This window comes from Lepidochelys kempii, chromosome 19, assembly GCF_965140265.1.
Source record: "Lepidochelys kempii isolate rLepKem1 chromosome 19, rLepKem1.hap2, whole genome shotgun sequence".
NCBI lineage: Eukaryota > Metazoa > Chordata > Testudines > Cheloniidae > Lepidochelys > Lepidochelys kempii.
The window spans coordinates 13224456-13242426 of NC_133274.1; the positions used below are offsets into that span (position 1 = coordinate 13224456).

General features: G+C 51.8%; 1 protein-coding gene across 16 annotated transcripts in view; it reads left to right on the forward strand.

The window, feature by feature from the left end:
• Positions 1 to 17971, forward strand: part of PTPRU (protein tyrosine phosphatase receptor type U) — a 320906-nt gene that overhangs the window by 242743 nt on the left and 60192 nt on the right. For 10 of the 16 annotated variants that reach the window (XM_073317468.1, XM_073317470.1, XM_073317476.1 and 7 more), the window contains exons 15-16: positions 12356 to 12385; positions 17711 to 17868. In XM_073317468.1, coding sequence (XP_073173569.1) covers positions 12356 to 12385; positions 17711 to 17868 — 188 coding nt within the window. The remainder of the gene's footprint in view (positions 1 to 12355; positions 12386 to 17710; positions 17869 to 17971) is intronic. The other 6 variants (XM_073317472.1, XM_073317480.1, XM_073317473.1 and 3 more) reach the window with 1 other exon arrangement.

Below are 17971 nucleotides of genomic sequence, written 5' to 3' on the forward strand. Positions count from 1 at the left end.
CAGCAGGAGAAGGCAGGCACCCAGGTGTCATGCGCCCTGCAGCTAGCACTCTGTGTGCTTTTGATGTGGAAGGTGAACGGAGACGGGGTGATAGCCCAATGGCCTTCGGTCGCCTCCCCTGGGGCATCAGTTCACTGCCAGTGCTCATGCGTCCCTAATGCGGGAGGGGAAAACAGGATCTTGTGTTCGGAGCCGGCAGCAGGGGCAGGAGGGCCTCAGTGAAGGGGACTCCCAGCCCATGCAGGGTCACTAAACCAACCACAGCATCTTCTGCACAGCCGCTGGAGCGGGCTGGTGGCCCCTTGGAGCACAGGGCAGGGGCAGGGCAGAATCTCTTTATTCAGAGTCTCCTGCAGCCTGAGGTCTTGGCCTAGATCTGCCCTGGTAGGAAAGAGACGGGCGCATCACTGGAGAACACAGATGTTCCGAGCCAGGCAGAATAGAACAAAATCTTGGAGTCTGCTGTGTCCCATTTTCAACTTGGGGGCCAAAATGCTGTTTTAGGTGCCTAAATGGAGCCTTGCAACCTGAGACTGGGCCTTCTTGTGCATAAGGGTCTGTCGCCAGCGCCATCAGAGGTGTGACTGCAGCACATGTCAACATACCCAAGCTAGTTTTGCTCTAGCTAGCGCCAATAACAACGGCAGGGAAGCCTCAGCAGCAAGGGCGAGGCACTTGGGTACGTCCCCAGGATTCTGGTGGGTTTGTACAGCCCGTGCTGCTGTGGCTTCACTGCCGCTGTTATCGGGGCTAGCTAGATCAGAGGGCTAGGTCGGATGTGTCGACACGTACTGCAGCCACACCTCTGACTGCAGTGTAGACAGAACTTATATCACATGGAATCCAAACGATCAGAGGTGGAGGAACCCACCGAGCCCGATCTAGACCAGTGCCAAAGGCTGGTTCTGCTCCCCTCACTGTGTTCTCCAGGGCTTTGTCCAGTCTTGGCCTCAGTGACCCAAGCAATGCTGCTTCCACCACTTCCCTTCAGTGTCCATCCCACCCACTGGCTGAGCTCACCAACGCTCTCTTGACATTGTCCCTAAATTATCCTTTGCTTGGTTTCTTCTCATTACTCCTACTTTTACCCTCTGCCCATTTCCTCTTGTTCCTTGGGCAGTCGCCCTTCAGGGGGACAGTTTTCAAGCCACTTCTTAGTACTTAGCCAAGCTATAAGGTTCCTCTTTTCCCTTCTCACTCTAGTCTCCGGGCCATTTTTGATGCTGTTCTCTGAACTGCCTTCACTTTGCCAACGTCTTTCTTGTGTGGAGGTGTCTAAAAACAGACAGATGCAGTAGGACAAGAGCTGAATAAAGAACAATCAACCACACACACACACACACACACACACACACACACACACCCCTGGGCATATAAATCTAAGAAAAAAGGCACAGAAATCCTGTGGACGGTTTCATTCCAGTGCTGACTCAGTTTTGTTTCTCAGACTACTGCTCAGTGATGCAGAGATTTAATCACTTCTCAACGTCTGCTGGCTTTTTTTATTTCTAAATAGAAATTGATTTTGAATTTTGCAAATCAGCCCGTGAAATCACGCTCTCTGTCTCTTGTTCTTTATAGTGTGACAAAATGACTGCGCCAAGTCTCTGGGGATGTCTGCGCTGCATTCCCAGGGTGTGATTGCAGCTCACAGAGACATCCCTGAGCGAGCTTTCATCTAGCTAGCTCTGGTCCTGCATCCATGAAGCTGCAGCAGCCTCATGAGTAATTACCCAGGGTTCGGGGCAGGCTTGTACAGCCCGTATTGAAGCCCTTGCCGATGTGGCTTCATTGCTCTGGGACCTGAGCTAGCTGGGTTGTTATGTCTACACAAGGTGCAATCACACCACATGACTGCACAATAGACATACCCTGTGAGACTTGGTAAGAGAGTTGAACTTCCATGCAGGGGACTCGTGGGATGAGTCCCGAACAGCCAGGCCCAAGCTTGGGATACCTGGTGCTCTACAGAAGGAACTGCAACATTCTCCTTCCCACTCCTCGCCAGGATACGTTCCCGGAGATGGTGCATGTGGTTTCCAAGAGGGCTGGGAGTGAGTGGCATGACACAGTGTTTCAGGCAGACCACATGGAACAAATCCATGAACAGCTTCCAAATGAGGCAGTTTGTTAATTGGATAAGAATAGCCCCCCCACCCCCATATAATAATTCAGGTAAAGCGGCTGAGCCAGCTGTTATAACAGTGATTCCCAAACTAGGGACGCCCCTTGTTCAGGGAAAGCCCCTGGCGGGCCGGGCTGGTTTGTTTACCTGCCGCGTCCGCAGGTTCAGCCGATTGCGGCTCCCACTGGCCGCGGTTTGCCATTTTCAGCCAGTGGGGGCTGCGGGAAACAGCGCGGGCCGAGGGATGTGCTGACCGCCTTTCCCGCCGCCCCCATTGGCCTGGAGCGGTGAACCGCAGCCAGTGGGAGCAGCGATCAGCCGAACCTGCGGACGCGGCAGGTAAACAAACCGGCCCGGCCTGCCAGGAGCTTTCCCTGAGCAAGCAGCGCCCCTAATTTGGGAACCACTGCGTTATAAGGAGAGAGAAACTCACAACAGAGCTCAGAGAGGGAGACGGGCATACAGGGAAGGCACAAGTCTGGGTAGCCAGAGATTTGGGCTCAGTTCCCAGACTTGTAGGGTCTGATGCTGACCTGCCTGGCAGGGAAGGGCACACAGAAGAATCCACTGAAGTTTGGGAGCACCTAAGAATGCCTCCAACTAAAACAAACTCCATAGCTTCTGGGGGTTTGGGTTGGGCTCTGAAGTTTGTGTGGCCTGGACTCAGCTTTATTATGGGCCAGGCTGGACCCTCAGACCTGAATCTCCAAATGCATCTGACTCTGGGGAAGAGCCAGGCTCACAGCCATCACTGGTGCTGTTCTCCAGCCTCCTGCAAGCCTTTGTTTACAAAGAGTGTTAGACCTGCCGCTTGGCCTGAGCTGCTTGGAACCCAAGACTGGCTTGTGAGCAGTGGTGAGCTGGACCCGGTTCACACCAGTTCACTAGAACTGGTGGTTAAATTTAGAATCCCTTTTAGAACCGGTTGTCCCGTGAGGGACAACCGGTTCTAAAAGGGTTTCTAAATTTAACAACTGGCCAAAAGTGGCGCCTTAGGCGCCGACTCAGTGGGTACTCCGGGGCTGGAGCACCCACGGGGAAAATTTGATGGGTGCAGAGCACCCACCAGCAGCTCCCTGCCCTGCACCTGGCCCCAGCTCGCCTCTGCCTCCTCCCCTGAACACGCCGCCCTGCTCTGCTTCTCCGCCTCCCCCCTCTCCCCCCCCCCACTTCATGCGAATCAGCTGTTCGCGCGGGAAGCCGGGGGGCTGAGAAGCAGGCTGCGGCTTCGCACTCAGGCCCAGGGAGGTGGAGGAGAGCTGTGGCCGGGGGGGGGGGGGGGGAGGGTGAGGAGGGCCGCCCGCACCGCAGCAGGTAACCCTGGGGGGAGGCGGGGGGCTCACCTCCACCTCCCTGGGCCTGAGCACGAAACCGCCGCCTTCTTCTCAGCCCTCCTTGGCTTCCCGCTGAACAGCGGATTCATGGGAGTCTGTGGGGGGGGGGGGCACGGAGAAGCAGAGTGTTCAGGGGAGGAGGTGGAGCGGAGGTGAGCTGGGGCTGGGCGTGGGGCGGGGAGCTGCCGGTGGGTGCTCTGCACCCACCAAATTTTTCCCATGGGTGCTCCAGCCCCGGAGCATCCACGGAGTTGGTGCCTAAGGCGCCACTTTTGATGTGATCAGTGGGGGGAGCAGTCGCTCCCCCTGCTCCCCTCCTAACTATGCTACCCCACCCCTAGGAGCCAGAGGGACCTGCCAGATGCTTCCTGGGAGCTGCCCCAGGTAAGCACCACTGGGTCTCCCCACCTCGCCCCCCGGCATGTCCCTCTGGCTCTTAGGGGCAGGGTGGGCACCCACTACGGTGGCCCATGAGACCCTCCTGCCTGGTTCTGGGGGCAGTCAGGGGACAGGGGAGGGGGGTGGATGGGGCAGGGGTCCAGGGGGGCGTCAAGTAACACGGGGGGTTGGATGGGGCAGGAGTCCCAGGGGGGTGGGGGTGGGCCACGTCCCCCTCATGGGGTGAGGAGGGAACCAGTTAAGATTTTGGCAGCTCATCACTGTTTGTGAGCATATTCCCCTCTTTCAGAGCCAGCAGGCGCTGGGAGGGCCTCTGGGGTGACCTTCTCCCCACTCAGGGCAGGGTGTGTGGACTCTGGAGGGAGCTGCATTTGACCTATGCTGGAAAGGATCTGGGATGTGATCCCATCCTGACACTAGATGGGGGGGGGGGGCGGCAAAGAGGGTGTCTGAGGATTCCCCCTGTCCCCTCAGCAATCCCATTATCTCTGCATCTCTGGGTGGCTGTCGCTGTCTTTGCAGCCCTGCAGGGCTTTGTGGACAAAGGAATATTTACCCACATCCCATTGAGCCTCCGCAGTTGGCAGTGACTCTGCTGCAGCTCCACTGGAACAAGCACACAGCAGCGCTTGGCTCATGAGGAATGGCCTTTGTGCCTACTGAGAAGGTAGCCAGAGTATGCCAGCGAATGCTGCCACCCGAAGTGCCATGGCAGCATTCCCCGCGGTTCAGCCAGCCCTGTCTTCTTCAAAGAATCCACACGGTTTCCAGTGAGCTTTGGCCGTTAGGGGTAGCCCACCCCTGCTGGGCATTCGGGTGTGGCTGGTCCTGCGGCAGGTGGGTCCTATGTCAGTTAATTAACAGAACCCCAGACCCAAACACCCCATGATCTTTACTTGTCTATTTGCTTAGGTGCCTCCCTACCTTCTCACAATCCCTGTAGTATCTGAGCACGCTGAGGCATTACAGAATCTGTCCTCACAGCCCCCCCGTGGAGCAGGGAAGCATCTGTTAGGATCAATAAATTATCCCCATTTTGTAGATGGGGACACCAAGGCACAGAGCAGCGAAGCTACTTGCTTTGGCCACATAAGGAGTTTGTTGCAGAGCCAAGGACTGAGTCCAGTTCAGATCTGCATGTCACAGCTCTGTCCTGCCTCTCTCAGGAGTCCAAACAAGGGACCCCCTGAGCTGAACCCTCACCATGAACTCAGTCACAGGTGTGAGTCCCCATGTGGTTCCGAGCCCAGCCCAGTGTATGTCGGTGGTTTGGCTCCGGTGGGATGGCACAGGATCATCAGGCTTTATTATAAAGCCAGCTTGTTACTGTCCCTGTAAGTGGTGTACCTGCACGGTGGTTTGGCTTGGGTAGCTGCTGAGCGCAGCCTGTTCCTCTCAGTGTGGCTAGAACAGGTCACCAAGCTCCCTGTTTGGCCATTGCTATTCTTGGTCAGAGCCTTTCTTTATTTCCTGAGCAAAGACAGAGGCCGGCGCGCATCGTTCGCTGGCAGCAGGAGGCATGCCAGGTGAGCGTTTGGTGATAAGGGACCAGCATTAAGGGGCTATAGCAGGGGAGTCAGTCTGCCAGGTGCTCTCCCCCCAACTGACAGCTGAATCTCTCTCTCCCTCCCTCCTGCTCCCTGGCTCTGTTCTACAATCTCAGGTTATTGGTCTGTCACAGCACTTTGGGGGCCCAGAGTGCTGTTAACAGGAAGGCTTATTTGCGTTGTGGTTTGGCCCTGGATGATGTGTGACTGGGGGTTGGAAGCACCAGCTTGGGTTAAAAACGTCAAGCCCCTGCTCCTGTCTGGTGAAATCTCCGTCACACCCCAAAAGCTGTATGACCCCTAGAAGGGGGGTGCTCGGCAAAGTGCTCACCCACTTGCAGTATCCCCCACCCTTTTGATAGCTTGCTGATACAATCATCCAGGCTCTAAGAAGTCATATTACTGGGTGAAGTGCGGGGAGGACCAGAGATGGGGACAGAGGACGGGTTTGGGGTCACAGGCCCTGTGCAACCTCTTAGCCTTTTTGTGGCAGTGACAGGCTGTTAGTCATGGATGGAGCAGAGTGAGTTCCACTTCCCCATAGCTCTGCCAGTCAATGCCCCTCCTGGTCTGCAAGTCCTGGGCTCCCCACACAGCTCCGCCAATGCCTGGCCTGCAGCCTCCCTGCTATTCCAGACCTCACCCCCTAGCCCCAGCTCCGCTTCTGCACTTCCATCCTGACCTGTCCAAGAACCCCTGCTGGTCTGTGTCTGGGCTCCTGAGTGGGACATCTTGTGAGTGAGCACTGGATCACACTCTGCCTGTATCAGCAGTTCCCAGCCTTTGTGTGTGTCCACACCAGCCTGCGCTGCATCCTGCCAGGTCGATGCTTTCTCACCCCGTGCCCATTATTAAGACCACGGACCCAGTGTGCTGGGTGCTGTGCAGACAGGCACAAAGCCAGCCTGCCTGCCCCAATGAGGTTACCGTCTGAAGAGCTATAGGCCTGATTCTGGAGAGTGGGGAGCAATTCCTGGAGGTGCTGAGCATGGTTGGCTCACATTGGCTCCAGTGGCTCAGCCCCTGGCAGGATCAAGCCCCTGGGGAGCAATGCTGGAGATGTTAACACAAGTCCTGGTGGTGCAATGGAGCTTGGTCTCCTCGGCCACGATCAGCCAGACCATTTGGAAAGCCACATTCACTCTCTATTGCCAACGGGACCAAAGGAGCTGAAGCAACAACAAGCTGACCTGCCACCATGGAATCTGGCTTTCCTTGGCCTGGCCTTCCCCACTTTCTGTCTCCCCATTTTCACATTACAGCCAGAAGCCCCAGAGGAAGATGCAGGCTGTAGACACAAAGGCGATGCATCCTTTCTGCGACCTGGCTCCGCTGCACCTTGCTTGGTATTCAAAGGGCCCTCACAGCCTTTCTCATGGATATTTTTCTCCCTGCTGCTTTATCCAGCCAGAGCTCTGTGCTTTCACTGATATCTGTCCAAGAGAAATTGGACCTCTTCTTGCCTGATGTGGGTTGTTCCCCCCTGCCCTTCCCTCGGCTCAGAGTTGTTTTTTTTCTCCTAGCACGCCAGACTGCGGATTCATCTCCCATCTCCTGCTTCTGTCTCTGTTTCAGAGCAGATAAGCAGAAGGAAGAAAAAAAAATAAACAAAAGGGGTGGTATTATCCTATGAGCCCCGACTGGGCATCGCATCCACTCTTCGACAGCAGTGTTTGTTTCCTCAGCTGCACGGCCAGCTGAGAGCCAGGAAAGAGTGTCTGAGACGTGTTCACGAACAAGAAGGAAGCGAGGAGAGCACTAGTGCTTTGTTCCCTGTTAGCTTATACCCTCATCCCAGCCATGTTCAGTAACCTCTTAGGGCCTGAGCCCTGCCTGGTCCTAGTGGGAAAGCTCCCAGCATCTCCCTGCATCAGATCACTCAGCCCTACAAGCCACATACTTCTTGTCCAAGGCAGTAATTTGTGGGGGGGGAGAGGGGGTGGAGGGTGACTGGGGGAAAATAGTAATGCAGTAGTAAAGGATGGTATCCTCCCATCGGGCTGTGATCTCTGATCTCGGTTACACCAGTGTAAATAAGGAGTTAAGTCCATTCCATGTGAAAAGAATAATTAACAATCAGACATAATGAAAAATACAGCGTACAAATGTCTGGAGGGGCTATAACCCACCTGCTTCAAGGCATAAACCAATCTGGACTATCTGGTCAGGAAGAAACTTCTCCACTGAGCAGGCTATTCCATAATTGTCCACTAAGGAGGAGACTTCTTGCCCCTTCTTCTGAAATAGTTGGTCCTGGCCACTGTCTGAGATGGGATGCTGGACTACCTGGTCTGATCAGTCAGGCGATTCCTATCAAGCACAAAGTCAGCAGCTTGACCGTGAGTTCAGGTGTCTCTCCATGAGGTCTGCCCCTTTCGTGGCTCTATTGAGCAGGAGCTCTGTCCAGGGATGTGGTGTGAGATACAGGAATTTCAGCATGTGATGCAGGAGGCTTACAAGGCATCTGATGAGTTTTACATGTAGATTTTTGGGGGGAGGGGGAGTTATTATTAACGCCAAAACTTATTGAAAAACACCAAACAAAAACAACCCCTCAAAGATTTTGTTGAGCTCATTTCTCAACTAGACAATCAGCTTGTCACAAAAGGTAATGACAGTCCCTAGCTCTTACAGAGCACTCTTCATCTGTAGGGTTCAAATGCTTTCCAAAAGAGGCAAGTAGTATTAGCCATGTCTGGGGAAACTGAGGCACAGAGCAATGAAAGGACTTACCTAAGAGCACCCAGCAGGTCTGTGGCAGAGGTGAGACTAGAACCCACCTCTCCTGAGTCCCAGTCCAGGGCTTTAGCCACTAGACTACACTGTCTCAAAGCAACTTCTGATTCCACTCATGAGGCCACCTCCCGACCTGGCACTCTAGCCATCCTGTACCATAGGCCACACGGTCTGTCCAGTGCTGCAGTTGCAGGATCCCTCCTTTCGCTGTCCCCACTGATGCAGTATGTCACCAAGGCCTGCCGTTGGACCTGAACCTATTAATTGGGATCCAGCTCTGGTGAGGAAGGTAGATCCTGGAACAAGCACGTTGGGCAACCACTGATGTTGCATTTGTTACCTTCACCCTGATCGTACTGTATGGGAGGTGCCAGTGTGTCCTAGTGAGGTTGTCAAAGATTACAGAGTGAGAATCCCTGATACTTTTCTCTCCAGAGTCTCTTGAGCTACTGGGAGAGCTCAAGCTTCTGACGCCCCTGATCATTATAAGGCCTGTTGATTTAGGTAGTTGTCCAACTTACTAAGATGGAAGAAGGCCAGTGAAACGCTTCGAAAATAAAGTGTTGAGATGCATTTGGGGGCCAGCAAGGGGGAGTGACCTGTGGAGAAGAAGATCTTCTAGAGAGCTACGGGAGGCCTATGGAGAACCAAGGACAGCAAATTGTAGTAAAACCCCGACGACTCCAGTGGGCAGGGCATGGGGTTACTCTGACAGGAGACAGACCAGCCCAGGATCTCTTGGAAGGACGTCCTTATGGCATCCAACCTCATGCCAACCAAGGAGAAGATGGAGGGATAATACTGAGCAAGAATTAAGAGCTCTTATTATGAATGACCATCAGTGGGAACAATATGCCCTTTCCAGAAAGAGGTGGGGGCAAATTATACAAGTAGCCAATGATCTCTATGGTCTATGAGCCAGGGAGTAAATGAAGTAAGTTGCTAAGAAGCAGGCCCAACCTTCATGACTTGCCAATGGTTCTCTGTTGAACTGAAGGCATCTCAGTAGGCAGAATGTCTCACCTTAGTGAGATTTTACTAGCGCTTCAGCTCCAGCATGAATTTGTGCTGAGGCTCTTCTGCAGAGGAGCGTGTGCCCCCAGCGGGCTGGACCTGAAGCATTCTGGAATCAATAAAACTTACCTGGCAACTCTGTCAGTCTTTTGCTGTTCTCAGGCTGTATTTCCTGTGCCTCAAAGTGCATCATCTCACTGACCTTCCTGCTGAAAAGCCTGCACTAGGGAAATAAAAATTGTTGCAGCCTGCTATTGGTTAGGACATGCCAAGTGTGCAATGCCTTTACCACCCTTGCATCCACACACATTGTAAACTCAGGGTGAGGACTGTAGCTAAGGTCTGGCGGAAAGGGGGAAGGCCGGGAGATACGAGTATTGCATCGTCTCCCTACAGGATGCTGCAGCCTGCTGACCATTTGGTCCAGCAAATCAGCATCACCTGCATCCCAGCCCAGGATTCTGGAGAGATAGATGCTTCCCTACCTGGTTGAGAGGTGCACCTCAGCCAAAGAGATGAGCCTTGGAAATAGCCACCAGCTCCATGGATTTGACCGTGACATTTGCTGAGTGTATTTACTCTGGAAGCTAAGTGGGGTGAGGTTCCCTGCCAGGGGAGAGGCAGGGGCTTTCCAGGACACCTACCACTGGGGGCATTTAGAGAGAGCAGCTACTGCTCCCCCAATTGTTTGCTGGAGTGCCGTACTCTGAATGGCTCCCTTTTACTGAAAGAGGCTGGAGGCACAGCTAGCTGGAGGGATCATTAAAAAGCAGACCTGTCATGCCAGAGAATAAAGGGGAGCAATTAAACTCCTTCCCCTCCCAGAATTCTGAAACAACAATTTAAGGCAAGTATGTTAAGAGCCAGGAGGAAAAGACCATGGGCTGAAACCTCAGCTGATGTAAATCCACAGAGCTCCATTGATTTACAAGGAGCTATGTTGATTTACATCAGCTGAGGCTCTAAGACCCATATTTTCCATCAAAGTCTTGTTCTTATGAGCCGCTAAGGCTCAGATCTCAATGACACTGGTGTAAATCTGGAGTAACCTAATTGACTTCAGTGGGGTTACTCTGGATTTCATCAGCATAATGGAGATCAGAGTCTGGCCCTTGGGAACAGGTTCTGGAAGCTCTGAGCAGAATTTTAAACTCTCTCTGACCCTTGCCAGCCATCTCCTTCCGGCAAGTACCTGGGAAAGTGGAGCAGGGGAGAGTATTGTTCCATTGCCGTGGAGTCTGTAGGTTTTCAGCAGGGGGAACTAGAAAACTGATTTGCTTCTCCACCCAGAAATCAACCCTGCTGAGTTAAAGATGGATCTGAGCCACAGACTTCAGATCCTGGTCTGACTGCTTGAAATTCAAAGCTGGTCCAAAAAATTTCTGCAGAACTGTTTGCCTCAGGGAAATGCTGATTCCACAGGAACGTGTTGAATCAGTCACATTTTTCAGCAGGCTGGCCAGATCCCTGGCAGGCAGGCTTTTTGGCTCTCTGGCTGCTTGTGTGGTGGGCAGGTGAGCTGCCCTGTTCCCCAGCTGCACAGGGTGCTGGATCCCTGAGTGGCCGGCTCCCTCGTTCCCTGGCTGCCCTGTGGTTTTTGAAAAATTCTGTTCTGATTCTTCCCATTCCCCCTCCTCCCCCGCCCAAAGATTCCCGTTTGTAGACAATTTTGCAATTCTGGCATTCCCTTTAGAGTCAGAAGGAATTCTGTTTCAATGCTGCACATTTTTCCATGGAACAGAAAATCTGGTTCCCGTACAGCTCTAGCCAGGTCTGGCTTTAGGCTGAGCTCTGCAGCATAGGTGATCTCCAGAGGATTTTAGAGCACAAACTGTCATTGCTAATAGGGAGAAGTTGGGGTTGGCTTCTCTCTGCACGGGGCTTCTTTCCACCCCTAGGATTTCTCTAACATTTTATCTCAGTCCCCTCCCATCAGCACTTGCTGATGATCAGCATTGCAGATAACCACTGGTTTGATTTTGATCATCTGTAGTTTTAATTGCCTCCCATTGTCATTTATGTTAATGATTATCATGAACTGGGGTGCCTTAGCATGTGGGTGGTAGTCAGTTTTGTAGTTACACTGTAACTGTTTGGTCATTGTCACTGCCCTGGTCTGCCTTTTCTAACAGCATGGCTTGGTCAAAAATACTTAGATAGTTTGTTGTCTATAATAAATATTTTGGTGATTGAGTATGGAAGGAAAGGCCATTTGTGATACACTTTAATCATCATTAAAAATAGCAGAAATTTCCCTGTGCTGCAATGGGAAGCGATCAGGACTCTCTATTAATAATTCTTATGACTTAAGGCTCACACACCCTCTCAGCTGTTTGCTTGGTTCTCCCTCGGGCGGTTTCTCTATTGGCCAGAAAGAGAGGCAGTCCTGTTGCTGTACTCCTAATGGGGACAAAAGAGGGAGCAGAAGGCTGGTGAACAGGCATCATGGTTAGAGAGAAATCGTTTTAAAAGGTTATATAAGCAGGGCTATAATGTCTGTGTTTGTACATGTACTGCTGCCGCTCCTGTAATATAACAGGAGTGTGCGTGCACACACTGCTGCCTGATGGGTGTGTGGATGCACACTGCTCTTTGTACCAGAGCTCTGGGTCTGTCGTGCACCCCTCTCCCAGAACATAGCAGGTGTGGAGACACAAGTGTGTTGCAGGAGATGGAGAATCACCTGCCAAAGAAGGAAAAAGCCAATGCAATTGGACAGGTCCTTTTTGAGGCTGGAGCTGGTGAGAAACGGCTCCCCTGAGGGCAAGTGCATTTCCAAAAGAACCTGTTCTCGCTGCCCTGTTACAAGCCAGTTCCCAGGAGAAAAAGATAAGATCATGCCTGTGACCCTTCGAACATGCCTGGTCTCATTGGATGGGTGGAGGAGGGGAATGCGGGGGAGGGTGCTTCACATTATTGTCCTGAATAAAATGATTTATTCTAAGGTGATTCTTGCATATCCTCAGGCCAGCTGTGAGCATGCAGATGTGCTGCCTTTCATTTCCAGCAACTCCCTTTCTTTCTGTCGTCCCACGGCTCTCTCTTGCCTTCCCTGCCTCAGCACCCATCCGCTGCATGGTGACTAGAGCAATCTTTGGCCTGTTGTCATCTGAGATTCCGAATAAACCTCCCCCTTCATTGCTCTGGAGAAAAGCTGCTTATGCAATTTTTGCTGTTCTCTTTGTTTGCACGCTTGCCAGGAGGAACTACTATTCCTATTCCTATTACCCGTAAGTAATTGTCATTCTCTCTCGCTCGCTCTGCGCTCTCTGCTCCAGCAAGTTTCTTTCTCTGTCAAGTAAATTTTAAGTGCCTCTGTGGCTTGTTAAAAAATGATTCCGAAGTATTCATAGGCTTCCAGATGGCATGGAAAACATACAGAGACCCATTTCCAAAAGGGCTCAGTGTTATGGGAACACAGGAACCATCAACCCCAGGTCCAGCTGTTGCGTTATCCTCTCTGAGGGTATGTCTACATCACACACTTTTTTGGATGTGTGCATTGTACACACCCGCGCAGCTCCCCTAGCGTGGGTGTAAATGGCAGTCTAGATGAGGTGCATAGAAATGCCTGAAGGGAGTATGCTGGAGTACATACCCTACATGGTTCTCTGCTCACCCAAGCTGTGCCGTTTGGCCTGTTTTTAGCAGTGTAGTGTCCTGCGGCCGGAGCCTTCCCCTGCTGCAAGAAAAGACTGCAGGGAAAAGCTCTGGCAGGGGGAGGCAGCGGGGAAAGTCTCTGCCACTTCCCCACTGCTGAAGCTTTCCCTCACTGCCTCCCACTGTAACTACATGCGTGGAATGTACGCAGCTTGCTTTTAATATCTCTGTCAGCGATTGGCCTAAACCCTCAAGCCCAAGGTTTAAGATGCCTTCTAAAATTTGTAAGACTTTAGGTGCTGGGCTCTTTTGAAAGTCTGCTCTCACCTATGGGTGCTGAGCCCATGAAAATCAGCCCATGAGCATCCCAGTGGGAGCTGCAGGGCGCTGAGCACTCGTGGAAATCTGGCTCTGCCTAAATGAGAGCGGGTCTTTTGGAAAGGCTGGCCTCCGTTGTGGGTGCTGAGCACATGAAAACCTGCTGCTGAGCTGCTGCACTCAAGTTGCAGTGGGGGAGGTTTAGATTGGATATTAGGAAAAACTTTTTCACTAAGAGGGTGGTGAAACACTGGAATGCGTTACCTAGGGAGGTGGTAGAATCTCCTTCCTTAGAGGTTTTTAAGGTCAGGCTTGACAAAGCCCTGGCTGGGATGATTTAACTGGGAATTGGTCCTGCTTTGAGCAGGGGGTTGGACTAGATGACCTTCTGGGGTCCCTTCCAACCCTGATATTCTATGATTCTATGATTCTTGTGAAAATCTGGCCCGGAGGACCTAATTTATCTCTGAATCCAGTGCAGTTTCCCCCAAGATAAATGGGACCCCCTCATGATTTTTATTTTGGCCTTGGCTTTATCTGACATATTGTAATGGTAACTCAAAGACATGTTACATTGTAACTACTGGAAGGGGGGATCATGTTACATTGTCATTGCTTCATGGGGGCAGAGGGCCTGGTGATCACATTACATGGTAATTACTGCTGGGAGGAAGGAGGAGATGGATGTGTTACATTGTAACTACAGCAGGGGGAAGCCTTGTTACAGTGTAAGTGTTCTAATGCAAAAGCCTCTGATGGTGTAACTGAAAAGCTGGTTCTAGTGTAATGTAATTTTCAACCCTTACAATTTCATTGGGAGCCCAGTTGATACTTCAGCTAGATGCTGTATCACAAGCGGTCCTTGTGTGCCTCTCCTTCCTGGGAGGAAGTTTCTTGTTGGCCAAGCTCACTGGCAGGGGGAAGCTGCAGCTGGCATTATTGTCCATCTACAGCTGCTGTTGCAGGGGATTATTGCAGACTGGTTCAGAGGCTAAAGTAGCCTAAAATCCAGTGACATGAGTCAACAACTCCCCTCCCCACCAATTGCATGTCAGGCTCGGCCCCAGGCTTACTAGAATTGATGGGGAGCCCAGACTGCAACATTTAAACGTGGATCTGGATTTTGAACTGAGGTTTGGGGAGGTTCTGATCTGGAGTTTTGCCAGGTACAGGGTCTAGATCTAGCTCTGGGACTGGATTCCAACCCCACCCACCCCCAATTTTATTTTTTTTTGTGCAAACTAGAGTTGGTCAAAAAATTTTTGCTTTTTAAACCAAAATTTGGCTTTTTAAAACAAAAACAGTTGGCAAAAAGCTGTATCTGTTTTTTAAAAAGTTCTGGTTTTTCAGCGAAACTTAAAATTTTGAATTGTCAGGTTCCCCCTTTTCACCAATGAATGTATGGAATCAATGGCACCTCGGGGCCTGATCTTGCGAAGACTTGTACACCTCCTTAACTTACCACTGGGAGTAGTCTCGTGGAGCTCCATGGAGCTGCTCTTGACAGTAAAGCTCAGCATGCATGTAAATGGTGGCGGATCAGGGCTTACGTTCTGTATTTCATTGTATCTATTTGCCTTTTTCCTTTTCCATGCTGTAATTTTCCCAGACATCCTCAATGTGGGAAAAGTAACAGAGGCGAAAGAAAAATGAAAACAGGTGAAGGTGGGAACCCTCCAAGGATTATATCACTTAGTGGCAAAAGAGGGAGGGGAGAGGAAAAATCAAATTTCTGATTTTTTCCCCTCAAAAAATATTTCTTAAAAAACGTGGCAAACCTGAGCTCATGCTCCATTTTAAACCCTGCAAACCAGAAACAATTGAAGCACTTTCCCCCAACGCTGACACCATTTTTCAACCAGCTGTAGTTCAACCTCTCCTTTTGTTAACATCCTGTCTCTGAAGCCTCCCATCCCCCAATGTTTATTCTGTATCAAGCTAGAAGGGCCAGAGCAGCAGAGGCTGGATTGCCCCAGCTTTTGGTGCCTTGAGTGTGTAGCATGTGCCCCAGAATGAGTGGGATGGAAAATAACTCCTCTTGCAGTCAAACTACAGGGTAACAGTGAGTGTTGCTTAGCACAACACCAGCTGTGCGTGCCCAGAGTCTTTCAGAAGGCCTCTCTGCCCATTGCATTCCTGTTCTGCGGGCCATGCTTTCCCAATAATAAATATCACTCCAAGGCCTAGAGAATTATGGGCAGGAACTTATCAGACAAGGGCTGGGGGAAGCCTTCTGCTTCTTTCCAACCTCCCCAAGCAGTCAGAAGTGGATGGGGGCAGCTTTCACCAGCAGCTCCTTGTGCTCCAGGGAAGGGGCTGATGGCAATAATTGCCTGCCAGGGTGCGAGCTGGGCCCCTGGCACAAGCTGTCCTGGAGCCTTGCCGGATGCAGGGGAAGGGAGTCATCCACAGGAGCAAGGACGGGACAGTGACCTTCTGGGAAGGAAGGCATGTTCTGTGGGGAATGAGCTGCATTAGGAGGATACTTGCGATGCCTCCATGTTGCTCAGAGATTACCACAATCCGGAGCGGTGGCTTGTGCTGTCCTGTGCTGACTGTCTTCTGTGCATCACCGGACACCTGGCAAATGCGGTCACCTCGTTCAGAAAATAGGCCTTTGATTGTAATGGGGGGTGGCTGAGCCTGGCTCCTTGAGGTCTGAGGGTGTCCCCTGCAACAGCCAGTTCAGTGGGTCTGACCCCACTGCCTTGAATGATGTTCTACCCCTCTGTGCTGTGGGTGAGGATGGGAAGTCGTTAACACACCGTGGGACCCAGGGCAGGCAGCGCATTGTGGCCTGGAAATAGTACTGTTTGCCAGCCTGGGTGCGCAGAAGAAAGCCTAATGACACAGGATACTTCACAGTCCTACTCTGTTCATTTGTAACTGCTGGCCAAGGAGACATCAGTGCATGTTTTCCGTGTCCATGGCAGAGAGCTTCTCCTCTACCTGCTCTGGGGCCCAGTGAAGGAGTACTGAAAGCTGCAATCCATGAAGCACTGCGGAGTCAAGGAGAAGGAAGGATGAGTGGGACACCAGCCTGTCTCTTAGGCTTGCATCTTCCTTCCGCTTGGACTACGGAGAGCAAAACACAGCTCAGGATTTATAGGAGCCTGTGTCAGAGGAGTAGTGTTAGCTAATAATGGCACTGGTCCAAGCCCTGAGAAATGTGCCCAGGGCATAATCCTGCCCAGGCTGTGTGAGTTCTGGGGCCCTTTTCCATTTCTAAGTCCAGGGATTCCTTGATTTTTATGATCTGTATTTCCATGGAGCCTGGGAGACTTAGGTGCTGTACAAACAGAGAACAAAAAGGCTGCCCCAAAGAGCTTGCAAGTATCAGATAAGAGCTAACAGATGGAAACAGACCAACAGGGTGTTCATGTGACAATATTGGTCAGCACAGCGCCCACTCGTTTTAGGAGGCTCAGTTTTTGGGAACCTAGCTTGTCAGATGTAAGGCCTGATTTGCAGGTGGGCTAAGCTGGAGTCCCTGGGGGGCAACACTTGCTTGAGCATCTGTGAAAATCAGTCCTGGGGTGGTGCCAGCTGGGCCCCTACACGAAGGCCACCAAAATAGGCATTGAGGTCAAGATTTTAAAGGATGGGGCCCTAAAGTTAGGCTCAGGTGTCCTGATGTAGGCACGCAAATCAGTGGGCTGAATTTCAGAAGTTCAGAGTGGCCAGGAGACTCTCCTGGATTGCATTTTGCACTTAGGCTCCTAAGTCATTTAAGTGCTTCGGTAAATGTCACCTTTTAATGGGTGCTGCTGAATGCTCAGACCTGGATCCTCAAAGGGACAGGCTCCTTACCGTCCATGATGGAATTTAGGAGCCCACATGCCTTTGGGGATCTGGGCCGCTGTGCTTCCAGGGATTTTGGTATATGGCTGGATCCGAGGCTCAACACCATTGTCCAATTTACGTTTCATTTGTTTGTGAACTGGCTAAGCAAATAGGCCAACAGAGTCGCAAGTGCTTGGAGATTCTGGGAGACGCTGTATTGGGGCCTGGTTTTCACAGGGCCAGTGCTCAGCAGTTGCTGAGTACGTCTACATGGCGAAGGAAAACCTTTGGCACCGAGTCTCAGAGCCTGGGTCAGTTGGCTCAGGCTTGCAGGGCTCGGGCTACTGGGCTAAAAATAGCAGTGTAGATGTTCCTGCTCGGGCTGGAGCCTGGACTCAGATAACCGCCGCCCTCACCAGGTTTCAGAGCCCAGGCGGGAAGGCCAACACGGCTGTGTTTAGCCCTGCAGCCCCTGAGGCAGGTGCCCCAGGCTATGAGCCTTGGCACGGTCCATTTTTCTTTGCAGTGCAGGCGTACCCACCGAAACTCCAAGCTCTCAGAATCACTAGCTGCTCATGAACCTTTAGGTGGTAGCCCTGCTTTTCAGCAGGGACTCCATTCAGGGTCTGGTTTTGCATCATTGCACAGATAATTGTGGGCATGTTTTAGACGCCGTAGCGCTGTGCGAGCAGTCAGCCAGCTAGACATCGAAAGGCTGCCAAATAGACCAGCTGCGAAATCAGAGGCTGCCTCTGAAAATCAGGCTCATGATTTTTAAATCAGAGCCTGTGTCTGGCAAGAGCAGTGTGGCTGAGCATTACGTGTCTGCTTCTCCCTTTGTAACCCTCCTGTAGGAAACCTGTCAATGTGACCAAAGCTACGATTAACTACCGCCATGAGAAGACCCACATGATGAGCGCCATCGACCGGAGCTTCACAGACCAGAGCACCCTGCAGGAGGACGAGAGGCTGGGCCTGTCCTTCATGGACGCGCACAACTGCAGCAACAGGGGTAAGGACTATGCAAGAAGGTGCCCAGATGCTCTGGTGATGGGCATGGTATAATATCCTATATAGAATGGTTCGGCACCTGTCTGTCCTGTCCTTCCCACTCA